Source organism: Haliotis rufescens, unplaced genomic scaffold (genome assembly GCF_023055435.1).
Source record: "Haliotis rufescens isolate VD_foot unplaced genomic scaffold, xgHalRufe1.0.p SCAF_15, whole genome shotgun sequence".
Taxonomy (NCBI): Eukaryota; Metazoa; Mollusca; class Gastropoda; order Lepetellida; family Haliotidae; genus Haliotis; species Haliotis rufescens.
In genome coordinates, this window is record NW_025963835.1 from 7,397,274 (window position 1) to 7,414,663 (window position 17,390).

General features: G+C 41.2%; 1 protein-coding gene across 2 annotated transcripts in view; it reads right to left on the reverse strand.

Moving 5' to 3' along the window:
* The window catches only part of LOC125380040, a 99,162-nt gene that overhangs the window by 53,640 nt on the left and 28,132 nt on the right, over nucleotides 1-17,390 (reverse strand). For both annotated transcript variants that reach the window (XM_048396098.1, XM_048396097.1), the window contains exon 2: nucleotides 521-1,272. In XM_048396098.1, the coding sequence (XP_048252055.1) occupies nucleotides 521-1,229 (709 nt within the window). In that variant the 5' untranslated portion in view covers nucleotides 1,230-1,272. The remainder of the gene's footprint in view (nucleotides 1-520; nucleotides 1,273-17,390) is intronic.

The window sequence follows — 17,390 nt, forward strand, 5'->3', positions numbered from 1 at the left end:
ATAACATGCTGAACCTTCTAGACAGCCAATGAAGTGGCATGAAAACCACAATTACGTTGTTGGCACTGAGGAACTGTAGACCTGGTAGGAGGGACAAGGCTGGCTTTCTCCTTCCTGATACAGTCTCCTACATGTTAGTTGGGGCCAAGTAAGAAAGCATCATCTACAAACACAGTAATCAACTATTCTGCATTTCTCTCCATGCAATCCTGCACTAGTCTTCAAACTATGGGCAACTAGTGAAACATATATTGACAACCCTCAAACACCAGCCTACCAAGGGAATGTCTCGTCTGGATCATGGCGTCCAATGTTTGCATACTCATCTCACATCCTACTCATACTTGAATATCCTTTATCAACCAGTCACAGCTTGATAGCGGACCGAGAACACTTTCTCTTCCACTGAAGACACAGTTCACACACACACACTGTTTTTTTACGAAATCATAGATTTACAACCTCAAACAATCTCAGCATGCTCACTGGAATGATGTGATGAAAAAAATTTGTGACTCACCTAATGCTGTGTGTCCTTTTGTGTAGCGTAATATCTCACTGTGTGTCTTTGGAATGTCTGTATCAGAAGGAGGCTGATAGCGAGTGAAAGACATAAAACAATACCATTTGCACTTGTCCTTATTTCGTAAGTGTGATGTCATCAGTTCTTTGGCAAAATGGCTCCACAGGTCATTTCCAGACATAGCATATGCTTGTTCTGTCGTTAGCTTACTACGAAATAGATGACACAAAGGGGAATTGTCATCACCAGTTTCCAGCTGAAATGTCCGCCGCCCAAAACCATGTTCCTTCATCTTCTCTGCAGTGAATGTCTGTATCAACTGGGCTCCAAGTGTAATCCTCCGAATGGCACTAGTAGGTGAGCAATCTTCATCATCAGGGCCTTGAAAATAGCCATCATCATCAGACAACACAATATAAACTGGGCGGACAAAGTGGGCAATTTTGGGCTCTTCAAATATGAGAGACAACGTCAATACCTCATCCTCAAATTGTACACTAAGGATGTTCTCTCCAAGTTTCAGCTCCATAAGCACCTTAAAGCAGCCCTCAACCACGGGCCATTGGTAGCGTCGCCCTGACCTGTCACTGGAGTTCCACACATCCAGGACCCCATCGTCAAGACAGTCCTCAATTTCCCCCAGTAGAAGGATGATGTGATATGAGACCACCTCTCTGTCACCCACATTGTACACCTTGATCTTCATGTTTCTTCACCCTCGGCATCTGTCACGTTTGGGGCGCCATCATCTACAACACAACAAATGTTATACCATTAGCTACACCCTCTCTATGAGTGTACAAGCTGGAAAAGTAGATTGAAGTCTTAACATGGATTATTCTTAGCTGAGCTGATCCAAAGAAACGTTACCAGACTGTTGGGCAAAGTGGTTGACTCAACAAGTCTTCAGCACATGCTGACTACATATATTCACTTCTTCTCAACATCTATGTCCCATGAGGATGTCACTATCTACAAGGAAGCACCAGCATCTTTGACACCAGCCAAGCAGTCATTGAGCTCAAACTTCAGATATTAATCGGATTAGCAGATCAGTTAGTATTTTCAGTATATGATGTAACTGTAAACCATGTTGCATAACAAACAAGTCTGCTATGAATGTCATTAATTACAAATCTGCAAATGCACAGTTACTACAAACACACTCCTGCTATTAGTGATGAATACATAGTTTTGAAGCCTGCAGAGCAATGAAGGGGACGAATCTAAGCTTAAATAAAGAACTGTTGGACATTTGGCATGTCGTCAGATACATACTTCTACTTTAATGTCATGCAATAATACTGGTGCTAATATTACTCTTCCAAGTCTGACTCAAAGAATTTATACCTATTTCCCTTGAGAAATGCAGCATTGACAAATCAAATTTGACAATGGCATTTACTCTTAAACCTAAACTTTATAACTTTAACCATTATATTGAGTATCAATGAAAGTCCTCATCTGTTGAAATAAACTTTGAATAAAATAGTTTTCCTTCAAACCAAATCAATCTTTAATACTAGCTGCGCTACTTGAAGAAATTATCACTAAATTGCAGATGCATAATCGGGCAGTTAAGACAGGGTGTCATAATTCGACAGGATGACATTCACAGTGAAACTGGACTGAGGAAATCCCCACTATCTGATTATCAAGTGTGATCAATACAGGTCTATCAACTGCTCCCCATTATATAAACCATAGTGGGGCAGCTAGAGTACAGCTCTATGTAGTGACTGCCAAACATCTTTGCCATCTCTGTTGTTGAAAGATTGATTATCTGCATCGGAATATCATCTGGCCATTTTCTCTGATGCACTCGGAGAGAAGTATGTATTATTTGAGTATGTAATTGAAATGACTTGACAAAGTCCTCCTCCTCCTCCTCCACTGCAGGCTGTTGCAGCCACCAGGCTGCTGTCCTGTGCACCCCATGCACCCCATGCACCACGCTTGGCAGGCCTTATTGAACTGATCACCTTCACTGAGTATGTTATGTCTATTCTCATGCATAGTAAGTTGAAGTCAAGTTATATGTAGATTGTATCTCGGTATTTCTAGAAAGTATTTATCCTTTGAACATGTTGAATAAATATCTCACATCACTAATTACATCTTCTGAATATGTCTCTCAAATGGTTGCATGTGGATAAATTCATGTCAGCCAAGCCAACTCCTTTATCCAAACAAGATCTTTTGCCGTTCAACTGCTCTTCAGGTGTAATGAAACTTGAACATAAATTGTAGTCAAAGGTGACGCACAACAGTAGTATTTTGAGGCGTCATTATGAATGCCTATGATGTAACAGTGACATAAGAGAAGTAAAACGTAGTCCTAGGCGACAGTCCATGTTATGTGTTTGACGTCATGAAGCCTATGACGTCATAGCTAGTGATAATAGAGGGAGGCATGAATACATTATGGTGTGAGTGCACAAATACACAATGAGCTATGGGGAAGTTTTGAAAATTATACTTTTGAAATAAGTTTAGGGTTCAAAAGGCTAATGAACATCTGTCCTTTTTCCATTTATAAATGTTTAATTGTAGTTGTTAAACAATTTATAAAACAGAAAGACAGTGTTCATTTGGATATCGAATTTGCCATCAGCGATCAGGGATTCGGTCTTTTAGCATGTTTAATTGTGCAAACCAATTTCTCGACGATTATGCTCATCACATCCCGCACATGATAAAACATATATAACATCTCTACTGCGGCAGTTCATTTTCTTTTTAACAGTAAATAGTTTATCTTCGCAAATTGATATTTGCAGTCTTCAATTATAATTGGGCAAGTTCCACATCTAGGTGTGTGATATTTTGTTACACTGACAGTATTTTGTATTTTGTGAGTACATATTTGGATGGACAAAGAATTTGTTTGAGATTATTAGGCTGTCTAGTAGCGCTGGGACAGGTAACCCAGGTACCCAGGTCATCTCCTGAGACCTACAGTGGGTACCTGGTTAGGTTCGGGTAATAGGGGAGTCAGTACCTGGGTAGTAAATTTGGACTCGTCCCAGCCCTACTGTCTAGTGCTGCGTATAAGTTTACGCTTAGATAAACATTTTTTCATCCTAAGTTTTACTTTGCTGTAAAATTGGAAGATTGGCTTTGATAAGGGGTATACTTTTACAGTAACTAGGTACATACAAATGGAAGAATGTCCGTGTCTGTATCTGTTTCTTTTGTTTTCATCAATGTTTCTTGTGGAATTTTCATTGCTTTTTTACAGCATCTCCAACTACCTCACAAGAATATCCTTGTAGTTGGTGATACTTCATTAATTCTTCTTATCTTTAGTTTCTTTTGTCCACATCCAAAACAATAGTACACTCTCTTTTGCCATCGAATATGGAATATTAATTTTAGTGTGCAGCGGATGACATGAATTGAATTGGAGGTATTGATGCGTGTCTGTCTGTTTGTGGTAAATATCCATCTTCATTTGGTCTCCTTGCTTTATTATTTTCACGTCCAAAAATGAAATCTCATTGTGGTCACATTCAACAGTAAATGAAATCATAGGATGGATCGAATCCACAATCTTCCGGAAATTGTCTTACTCCACTGTACTCCAATTATTCTTCCACTGTTGAGAACCAAATAATAAAACAGTCATCCAGATATCTTTTCCATGTTTCACAAATAGGTTAAGCTGTATTTACATCCATCGTTAGCTTAAACAGCCCTATACTTAATGTTTACAAAAGACAACACAATGTTTTGACGATGCTAAGCGCCAATCTTCAAATGGCACATATTACACATGAATAACTGTCTCACGAATTATTTATTATCTATAAACATCCATTTTATTCAGAAATGTCGGGATAGCGTGTAACACTAGATGGTGTTCCCTCATCAGTCTTTCCGTGTTGACATCAGACTGATGGTCTTCACTCGGTAGATCTTCCTCACTTTCCTCGCTGCTGTCAAGACTCAACGAAAATTCAACGTTAATATCGATGGCATTGTCAGGTGATGCCATGGCAAAGGCTAGTAATCTACCAAAATCTATACAGAAACAGTGTATGTCTGCAAGTCAACTTTCCACAATGACGTCCATCTTCCCGAGGCAAGGGAGTTAGCTGACTCTAAAAGTCTATAGTTTCCACCCTTGCAGAACTAGGCTGGAATTACTCAGCCCAATCATAGCAGCACCAGTGGCTATTACGAGTTATCTCCCTTCTATGCCCTTCCTATTGACCAATCAGATTCCACCTTACATATCACTTAGCATTTGCTTCAAACTAAATGGCGGCGCCGAGTCAAGACATCTGATCGATGATCAAGATCTGTATTGTAATGTAACGGGTCTTACCATGCTTATCTCGCAAAGTGCATCACATCACTTGAGCACCTTTATGAAAAACATGAAAAGAATGGGAAAATATCTGTCGATGCCAAATTGACTGTACACATGCCCTGAAAATCCTGCAATCGAACAAATTCGGCACAACAGTTGCGATGTTATTTATGAACTGGATGTCGTTGTAGTTACAGAATTTTGATTGGACTATGCATAGACTCGTTAGTCCAGGCAAAATATAATTCCAGCCTAGTTCGGCAAGGGTGGAAACTGGACTTTTTCAGTCAGTTAACTCCCTTGCCTCGGGAAGATGTATGACATCATATCATGTGATGACAACTCTGCTCAACACTGTGCTGAGTAGGTTTTAAATTTTTTTTGTCACAATATTGCCTTTATTTCCTTCAAGATACCTGTTTTAAAAAGTTTTTTAAATGATTTAATTCCATATTTATATCTTACTGTAAATCTCATTGCAGGGCAATACCAGTTTTGATCACTGCAAGGCACAGGGTTGTTTTAAGGAAGGTCATGTCACCTTTTCTCAACCAATGAAAATACAGATAAAACTTGTATATGTATGAATTATCAATTATTGACCATTTATCAGGGCAATATCATGTTTTATGGACCCAATACTTAGATATTGACCGAGGCCAGAAACATGATACTGCCAATAATTGTCTTATAACAGAATTAAAAAAAAGAAGAATATTTCAAATTCGATAATAACTGAATCAGAAGTTACAGGAAGTCACTGGGGATGATGCACTTGCATTTCACTCTCGCTGAGTGACTGAAAATATTTCTCTCCTTTGAGTGTCTTGGCTTAATCACAAGGGGAAATACCACTTTCGATGGCTGCACATCAGGGGGGTCTCAGGGCTGCACTGTGTATGTACATAAACATAACACCTGAAATACAACGAAGCACACCGAGATTTAAACACCATACAAGACACACACATCGTACAGAATTGTACTGTACATAGGCTTTGGCGTTACTGTTAACCTGGGACGCTGCACTGTCCTGCACCCAATTTTATTACCAGCTTAATTTCATTAAATGAATTTATATAATTGGACAGATTCCCTAGTCACTTCCTTGAGTGGCAACTGAAACTGTTCGATCATCAATGAACTTGATTACAAGTAACACAGAACAAGCAGGACACGCACACTGATATTGTCTGGAACGCTCAAGATGAATTTGAAACCATAAAAAGTTACTTAAAAACCAGCAGCATTTAGACGGCCAAATTCCATTCACCACACTAGACGTCAACATCGTGACATCACAATGACGGAAGAATTAGCATCAAAATACTGAAGACGAACAAGGTTTACTGAAATAGACCACCTGCTTAGCTGCAGCTAACAGTGAAATTATACCTATGGAATTGGTGAGGGAGGGAGAACCAACCATCAGCTGTAATTCCCACTTAGGGAATAATTTCTCCTGTCTGAACACATCATTCATTACATGCTCTAAATGTGATGACACTTCTGAGACAGACATCATACTGCCATCTGCCATCTGTCTAACTGGCACTGGTGACACAATCTGAGCCAACCGTCCCTCTCATGACATACCTTGACACTTCTGATTGCACTTCTGACACAGAAATCATACCGCCATCTGCCATATTGCAACCATCGAGCCTGTATCTTTGCATACATAGTTTGATCAGGACACAATCTAAAGTGTTACACTGATCCAGCAACAGTTGCTCTCCAGTTAATTTGTCACTGCCACAGCCTCCCACACAGACATGTGAGGGACATATTTCATGTAAGTGAATTACACTGACAATCTGTCAGAATCACTGAGAGGTGAGGACAAACAGGGGCTGCATATCTCCAGAAGAGTCACACACACACATATACAAATGCACTCAATGAACGGCCAAGTGTAGCTTTGATAGTCCTCTGCAAACACCTAAATATGGTTACAGGAACTCATGAAAATGTAATGAACTGTAAGGAGATACAGGGGGTTACACAGTGCAGCTGTGAAGTAATGAACTGTAAGGAGATACAGGGGGTTACACAGTGCAGCTGTGAAGTAATGAACTGTAAGGAGATACAGGGGGGTTACACAGTGCAGCTGTGAAGTAATGGACTGTAAGGAGATACAGGGGGGTTATACAGTCAGCTGAGAAGTAATGAACTGTAAGGAGATACAGGGGGGTTATACAGTCAGATGAGAAGTAATGAACTGTAAGGAGATACAGGGGGGTTACACAGTCAGCTGAAAAGTAATGGACTGTAAGGACATACAGGGGGATTATACAGTCAGCTGAAAAGTAATGGACTGTAAGGAGATACAGGGGGGATTATACAGTCAGCTGAGAAGTAATGGACTGTAAGGACATACAAGGGGGATTATACAGTCAGCTGAGAGGTAATGGACTGTAAGGACATACAGGGGGGGATTACACAGTCAGCTGAGAAGTAATGGACTGTAAGGAGATACAAGGGGGATTATACAGTCAGCTGAGAAGTAATGGACTGTAAGGACATACAAGGGGGATTATACAGTCAGCTGAGAGGTAATGGACTGTAAGGAGATACAGGGGGATTGATTACACAGTCAGCTGAGAAGTAATGGACTGTAAGGACAAACAGGGGGATTATACAGTCAGCTGAGAAGTAATGGACTGTAAGGACATACAGGGGGATTATACAGTCAGCTGAGAAGTAAGGGACTGTAAGGAGATACAGGGGGATTATACAGTCAGCTGAGAAGTAATGGACTGTAAGGACATACAGGGGGATTATACAGTCAGCTGAGAAGTAATTGACTGTAAGGACATACAGGGGGATTATACAGTCAGCTGTAATGAGTTGTCACCATCTCCGGTAGCTGGTCTAGCATCCTCTCCAATATACAAATTGGGTGGCTGTCAGGGTAAGCTGTTTCTCGGTTCCAAAGATGGTGCAAGTGTAAAATCACTTAAACATATTGTATTAAAAAAATAACAATTTTATACCAGTATAACAACAAAGAGCATGATAATAATATTTTGATGAGTCAAGCTCTAGGAATGGTTGTACAAATACCTGGACCAGTGAGATTCTAAGAAATTCCTTCTGCCCACAAAAAGCATACAGAGAAATCCCCCAGAAAAGAATAACAAGCCTATCATACCCCCAAAACATCCCAAAACATGCCAATTCCATCCTCTGAAACACAGAGTTCCCTAATTGAAGTATATGGCTTCCTATATTTCCAAAAGAAATTAAAGATATCCCTCTTGACCTGACTCAACTAAAACTTGATAGTGATCATTTACGCTCAGCAGTTTATATAAACAGATTTCCCATATAGTAATCAGTGATCGTAAAGGAATAACGCCCCAGTAACCAACTCCAATGGCCCTGTATAATTTCCAATAATCAATACCCTTATTATCAAACCTACCTTGCAATTATTTCCTACCATTAAAAACAGAGACAATGCTAAACAAACCTATGTCTGTGGTTCACAATATGAAGTGACATCACAATTGTTTGAGGGGATCCCAACAGCAAGTGTGGCCCTCACGACCTGCACAACCATGCTTTACCATGTCATCACCAGTGCCAGAGGTGCATACCATTTACTTTCCAAGCAACAACTATCAATAACTATCAATACATGCTAGACTCGACTCACATGGTCTCATCAATGAGGTCGGTACCTTCAATACCCACACAACATGCACAAGGCAGCTGCCACGTTTACTGAATGGTCCTCAAGGTCTAAACACTGAATCTGGCAAAATGTCCTGTGGTTCTCTAAACTTGGCTTATTGAAAAAGAAAGGTCAAATTTGTCAATTTTTATTGAAATTTACTGAAAATAACAAATCAAAGACAATATAATGCAAGAAAATTTCAAACTTTTTTGGACAGGCTAATTGTCTTGAAGCAGTGGTGGCAAGCAAGATTATCTCACAATGCAGGGACCAAGATGTTGTGGGGTGGCTTACACACAGAATAGTTTAAGACAATTCCTATGTTATTTGTGCATGTTTGTTTGCAGGTACTTATAGTTAATTTCATATCGGCCCAGAGCTCATATAATTCCTGACTTCCTATACTTCAGAGCAAGTTACATAATCCAACAGCATCACATACAGATAAGTGCACCATATTGCTCCCTAATGTCAAAAAGGATCTTCCAAAACCACTGCTACAGGATTCACCCATGTTTACTTGTCCAAGCTAATCAAGGCACTTATGGTGGAAAGCTCTGTGAGCATGGTGAGTGACACAAGACTGCATGTCAACATGTTCAGTGTTATACTGTGGGTTTTAACAAGCTAAAGGTCACATTTAAAATGAAAAGCAATCCAGTTTGATACTGAACTTAACAGTCCTATAAATCATTGATCAGTTGTGTAGTTTCTTGAATCCTCTGTGAAAAGTGAGATGTCAAGATTGTCCAGTAATAAGGCTTTGCTCTTGGTTTTATGCTTCTTCTGTTTGCCTCCTTCAGGAATTTAAAAACCCTCGCATTTGATTTTTTCTGATACATAATACTCCCCCTTGCACGACTGAAGCCTCGCCATGCAGCAACTCCCAGTAAATAGTGTACAATACCCAGCATAATGGCAGTGAATCAATGTGGCAAGTGCCTTTGTTCGCAGGTTTTGCTGGTGTCCAGTGGCTGGATAACTGTCACTGCTGCCTCCACTGATGACAGGAGCTTTGCTTCTGTCACCACTATCACCTCCCTTGCCACTGTGACAACTCTTCAGCCTGGCTATGAGTGAGTGAGTGAGTATGGTTTTATGCCGCTTTTAGCAATATTCCAGCAATATCACGGGGGGGGGGGTGGGGGAGACACCAGAAATGGGCTTCACACATTGTACCCATGTCGGGAATAGAATCCTGGTCTTCTGCGTGACGAGCGAACGCTTTAACCACTAGGCTACCCGATCGCCCCGCCTGGCTATGACAATCAGAGGGGTTCCATAATACTTTACATTGGAATATCTGGCAACCAAAATGCACACAATGTCTCCTAGCTGTGAGGATTTCAACCTTCCCTCCCCTCAACAAACTGGAAACCCATTGGACAGTATGAGTAATTAACATGTAAGTTGCAGAAGCATACAGAACTGCTCTCAAATTTACAGCAAGAGAGTAGGGCTGGGACGGGCAATAAGGTACCCGGGTCCTACTCAGTACCTACACGACCCAGGTGCCCACAGGACTACCCGGGCCCATGGCTAGTCACGTGATATACTGTTTAATGACAATTAATTATCTAGAACTCTATGGTTACACTACAAGTCACTAATGTTCGCATTTCCTTCTCACTATGCACCCATCTGCATCCTTCTGATTATTCGAATGGTTGAATAAAGATTTAACTTAATTCAACTTCAGTGTATGAATGGCCAGATTGTTTAATACATGTATCTAAATACGTTTTGACAGGGCTATGCTAAAAATGTTCCCAATCGGACATTTTGAGACATCTCCTGAAACCTACAGCAGGTACCCGGGTAGGGTTGGGTAATTGGGGGGTGGGTACCGTGGTAGTAAATTTGGACTCGTCCCAGCCCTACAAGAGAGCATGCACCTGTAAGAGCATGCACCAGCTCCGTCAGTGGATACTGAAGTGGAATAGTAGAGCAGCCTCCATACTGCATACTTACCACACACACATATACATATACACACATATACATTTACCCTTGCATACACACACAAACATATACACACTTACCACACACACATATACAGTTACCCCTGCATACACACACAAACATATACACACTTACCACACACACATATACAGTTACCCCTGCATACACACACAAACATATACACACTTACCACACACACATATACAGTTACCCCTGCATACACATACAAACATATACACACTTACCACACACACATATACAGTTACCCCTGCATACACACACAAACATATACACACTTACCACACACACATATACAGTTACCCCTGCATACACATACAAACATATACACTTACCAAACACACACATACATACACACACACATATACAGTTACCCCTGCATACACATACAAACATATACACACTTACCACACACACATATACAGTTACCCCTGCATACACACACAAACATATACACACTTACCACACACACATATACAGTTACCCCTGCATACACATACAAACATATACACTTACCACACACACACATACATACACACACACATATACAGTTACCCCTGCATACACATACAAACATATACACACTTACCACACACACATATACAGTTACCCCTGCATACACATACAAACATATACACACTTACCACAAACACACATACACATACATACACACACACATATACAGTTACCCCTGCATACACATACAAACATATACACACTTACCACACACACACATACACACACACATATACAGTTACCCCTGCATACACATACAAACATATACACACTTACCACACACACATATACACATACACATATACAGTTACCCCTGCATACACACACAAACATATACATACTTACCAAACACACACACACATACATATACATACTTTCATACACGCAACACCTGTACGTTATCATATACACACTTACACTGCACACACATACAGACACATATATATTCACACTTATCCCACACACATAGACATATACATTGAGTAAACTATGTCTCTCACAAAACACTTAAAATGAACTGACAGATAGAATGACCCGTTTGTGTGGCATTTGCTGTATATTTTATCATATACAATTGATTGATATAATGAACGCGGATATAGCAAACTAATTTGTGGTCCCGTGTGGACTCTGTCAACGACAATGTTTATGGTTATAAGAAACTGTTAATCTCTGAGCTGCTTTCATTTTACCAATCAGTCTATCAAAACGTCCCCGGACACTCACAGGTGTTCAAAGCTGCAATAAACACTTAGATGATGAACTGGATTAAGTACTGACACCTTGTCCTCAATTTATACCATCAATTAACAATAGTGAAACAGTGATTAGGCTATGGCCTTTGAAGTGGCTATATTTTGGCTATAAAATGCGACAACTGAACAGAGGAAATCCAGTATTGATAACCAATGCTTAAAGCAAAGTGACAGATTTCCTGACTGACGGCAAGTGACTCTTATAATAAAAGGCCATTTATATTGCACATATTTCCACACCACACAAGGGCATTCTCAAAGCGCTATTATCACCCCCATCACTGGATCAGTGTACACTCAACAATCATTCTGACAACTCCCTGGTGAATACAACCCACGCTGCCTGTTAAACTAAGATACAAGAAGGTTAACAACCACCTTTCCATCTCATCCTACCGGGTACCCATTCACTGCTGGGTGAACAGACGCACATTTCGAACAAAGTCACTTGCACAAGGAGACACCACGTGTCACATGTGCTTTAGTGTGGTGCAGAACTGAAGCTTTAGACACGCTCTTAAGTCAAGCTGCTTAACGCTGTTACCCATCCAAGGACTATCTGTGTCCCACAATGCTTAACTTAACCTTGTTTGTGACCTGTGCGCTGTGCACAGGACCCCCAGTGATGCCACCACCACTCTTGTGCCTGTGTGTTAGTGAAACTGTATCAAAAATATATGTACAGCATGTATTTACTTATGTTATGTATTTTATGCCATTTATGCAATAAACAAACCGTACATATACAGTAGAACATATTGCGATCACGTGACTTGATCCAAGATGTCTGACAGTCGATATGCTGATGACAAACTAAAATGTGTGGTCCCTCTGAGTTCGCCATAACCGTAGGTAACATATACACACTCCCCCCCCCCACACGCACATTATCACTCCCTGCAGCTGTCAGGCATGCAGTCAGTCACAAGTTCTTCTGCTCTTTTCCTGGAGATAACATTGCCACAATGTGTCCACCTGACCATTACTCTGATTACAGATATGCCCAGATGAGAGATAAAGGAGGTAACAGTGGCACGTTTAATTAACCCTGATTCCACCTTGTCACTGTCTGCCGCAGGATATTGTGTTGTGGCCCTGTCACACTTTATTGATCTGTCGTAGCCCACATCAGCACAAGGCCAAGCCCTCAATACAAAAGAATATGTTTGTCTTGACAAAGCCCACAATTTCATTCTCTAGGGACGACACATCAACAAATCTTTGAACATCACTCATGAAAGAAAACCTGACTTGATGAGACTGCTTCAGCAGGAGGCTGAGCGTGTTGGAGGCTGCCTGATCTCCCTCTGTTGTCAGTGGTACATGCCTGCAGGCTCAGCTCCAGGCAGCATCAGCTCAGAAGGATTTCAATACCATGAGGAAATTCTATCAGCAACTTCAAAAAACACAAACCAACTGCAATAGTGCATGATTTCATGTACAAGTATTTATTCAGAAATCAACTAGTTCTCCACAACAGAAGGCAACCACCCAAATGACTTGATCCTCCACTGGTGCTGACCATGTTTGTGTCACCTGAAGGCATGTAGCACTGCACATCATGTACAGAAGGCAACTTACTTATATATGAGTAGCACTAACCATGCAAACCATGATAACAAATAAATGATTTCAGGTGGAACAAAACATTGCTCAAGTCAGAAATATCTTCCTTGTGTGAAATTGCTACAAGATCATGCTGGTCACATGATCACAGACAGTATCCTTCAGAATATTCTTCCATATCATTTCTTTCTAGGATCATTGCATTTTAAAATAGACTGTGAAAATGTTCATTTTCAAAGATGTTGAATACCTTCGATCAATGGTAGACTTTGATAGTGCTAATAGCTGATTACTATTTGTCATGCGTCAAGTGGATTAGCCAACAGGTGTGTTGTACCTAACTCACTTTATGTCTGGTCACTAGAACACAGTGAGCCTTCCAATGTAAGCTGTCACTGACATTCACAGGCTTGTAACAAATAGTGACATTCAGTTGCAGCAGCAGGACTGCTACCACATGTAGTTATTACTGCCGAGCCCCACCCTGGCAGGTCACATAGCAGGTGCAGTAGGACACTGAAGCCTGGAGTTGGTTGTTGGTTGCTTTGTTGTTTAATGCTGCACTCAGCAATATTCCAGCCATATGATGGCGGTCTGTAAATAATCGAATCTGGACCAGACAATCCAGTGATTAATATTATGAGCATTGATCCACGCACTTGGGATACAATGACATGCATCAACCAAGTCAGCGAGCCTGACCACCCGATCCCGTTAGTCGCCTTTTACAACAAGCTTAGTCGCCTTTTACGACAAGCTTAGTCGCCTTTTAGGGCAAGCATGGGTTGCTGAAGACCTATTCTACCCCGGCACTTCACCGGTCTGAAGCCTTGAGTGTTCACATTCATACCTACATGGAGTTGTGCTTCTAGAAAGTAGGATCAGATTGTACAATAGCTGATTTGCTCAGTGGCTACAGATTCAGTTGTGCTCCAATACTCTGTTCCAAGGGGCATGTGACCCGTATTCTCCAATATAAAGAAGGAAAACAGCTGTGGTTCAAATATATAATTAGTTATCCATTTTTCGTGAACATTTCTGGATTAGACTTGGACATGCTAAGAGTTTTCTTTATTTCAATTACAAACATTTTCCTTATCAGAATGACTTTTCCTTATCAGAATATCCATAACAAACTTAGAAACAATGACTGTTTGATTGGCATTCTAAAAGTTGGTGAGATAGGAGTAAATATGAAAACATGCAACTGTATGGATTACAACTTCTGCTTTATTACATTTAGCAAGGTTTCCATGTAGATTCTTACACCCTCATCAACTCGGAGCACAAGAACAGTTAGTGCATTCAACTCCTCTATTACCCAGAGTGATAAATGTAAACTGTCCTCCATAAACCATGCAAAGCAGTTCAACGCCACTGACCTCAAACATGGGCCAATTCTTTCAACTACGGATCAATTGCTCCATCACATTAAAGACAGACAGCCTTAAGTTCTCCGCCACAACAGTGGTCACAAGGACAATTGGATTCCAGTGAAATCTGTCTTAAGTATCCAGCTCTCATGTACAGAGAAAAAAACCAGTGTTGATTAGGAGGCCCTGTATCTGGAGTTTGTAAAGAACTCAGGGGACTGGCAGTAACACACAGATGTCGAGTAATTGCTTTGATCAACGATACCAGATATTGATGTTTGACAGAACATTTCCACAAGTATTACTTTTGGTTCATCCTACCGAGGCTTCACATCCCACTGCTGAAGATATTCCATAGCATGGTGAGCAAATTTTGGGGAAAGTTCAGCGCATTCCAGGCAAAAAGGGTTTAAGTGGCTATATAAATCAGTAATTCATCATACTCATATTCTGGGACAGTTGAGAGCAAACAACATTTCAATTTCATTTTAACACTTTCAAAAAATTGAAAATTTAAATGCGAAAATTCAGGGGGGGGTGAGTTGATGGGATATAAAAAAACAATTGAATCTGAACCTCCACTCCTTTCATTTGGGAAGTGGGCCTGCTGAAAGGGATGAACAGGCAGTATAGTAGTGCTTGTTTCCATGCCTGGACACCAGAAATGGGCTTCACACATTGTACCCATGTCGGGAATCGAACCCGGGTCTTCCACACGACGAGCGAACGCTTTAACCACTAGGCTACCCAACTGCCCCCTCCATCCCTTTCAGTGGGTCCTTGTCATACTGCCTGTTCGTCCCTTTCAGTGGGTCCTTGTCATACTGTCTGTTCGTCCCTTTCAGTGGGTCCTTGTCATACTGTCTGTTCGTCCCTTTCAGTGGGTCCTTGTCATACTGCCTGTTCGTCCCTTTCAGTGGGTCCTTGTCATACTGCCTGTTCATCCCTTTCAGTGGGTCCTTGTCATACTGCCTGTCCATCCCTTTCAGTGGGTCCTTGTCATATTGCCTGTTCGTCCCTTTCAGTGGGTCCTTGTCATACTGCCTGTTCGTCCCTTTCAGTGGGTCCTTGTCATACTGCTTGTTCGTCCCTTTCAGTGGGTCCTTGTCATACTGCCTGTTCGTCCCTTTCAGTGGGTCCTTGTCATACTGCTTGTTCGTCCCTTTCAGTGGGTCCTTGTCATACTGCCTGTCCGTCCCTTTCAGTGGGTCCTTGTCATATTGCCTGTCCGTCCCTTTCAGTGGGTCCTTGTCATACTGCCTGTCCGTCCCTTTCAGTGGGTCCTTGTCATACTGCCTGTTCATCCCTTTCAGTGGGTCCTTGTCATACTGCCTGTTCGTCCCTTTCAGTGGGTCCTTGTCATACTGCCTGTTCGTCCCTTTCAGTGGGCCTGCTGAAAGGGATGAACAGGCAGTATAACCCAGTATGCATTCACAGGGTCTAAGCTAGTGGACCAGTATTGTTGCTTGTAAGAGTGCTTGTTTCCATGCCTGGACACTGTACTCCTCTACCCTGTCCACAATACTGACATACCATCAGAGACTTCCATATACACATAAACACTAAACACAAGCCTTGTTCTCTGACCAAGCAGTGTGGACATATTATGATATATTCTTCCATCACCATACATTAATAACTCGTCCCAATCATCCCAAGGTGCCCCACAATGTGTCAAGGTCCAGTCAAAAGTCACACGTTCATGTGTGATATGAGTCAGCACTGTTGTTGCTTACCATCAGTAGTGCCAGGGCTTTAGTGTATGAGAGTGGAATCTCATGCAGGACTCTATCAGGCCCTAACCTCAATAATAAGACTCAGCTGCGAGAGTAGGGGCATCTGCAAACACGTAAAAGAGGGCATATGAGGGAAATGAATATTCTTATTGTGACAAGTTTCCTGTGTGTTCTAGTTCCCTGCACAATGTCTGGACACCAGTGGCTATCACTAGTAATATTCACATCAATACTTGAAGCTCCCTCTCACCTAGATCAATAACGAAGATTGTAATAATTTTATTGTTTGATTTCTCCTCAGAAACTATTTAATAATGCAATAGGCATGCTGAGGTAATGTTACTGCCCAATAATCTGTGACTTTGCCAAGTTCATTACTGTATAAACGCTTCACAACCCATTGCTGATGAGATCAAACCAGTTATTTGGTTACATTTACTGACACTGCAATATGCCCTGTACTCTATTTCTATTGCATCTTTACTTCTATACTGAACCACAAAAGAAACATCACCATGGATAGATATATGAGAAACCTTATTTGTCCAAACACTGTAAACATACTTTGAAACTGATCATCAAGGTTGAAATTAAAGTGTCAAATGTTCATAAAGTGAAACAGCACTAGTCTCTCCGAGAAAATGGCATCACAAGTCAGTATCTCGTGTGTCTGCAATGTGCATTGATGACTGACGTGCAACGTTACATGGAATAGATGAGGTGGTTGATGAAGTCCTTTGGCACTTGAGCCCACACTCTGAGGAACGCCTGACACAAATCAGCTGCAGTTGTTGGCCTTGGTCGATCCTGATCCTGATGTTGGGTGATGACCCTTGGTCTTCAACTACGTGGTTGGTCATCTGTAGTGTTGGTGGTCTGGTACCATTGCTGGAGCCTGTATATGGTCCTTATGTGGACTTGAAATGCATTGGCTGCTTGCTGGG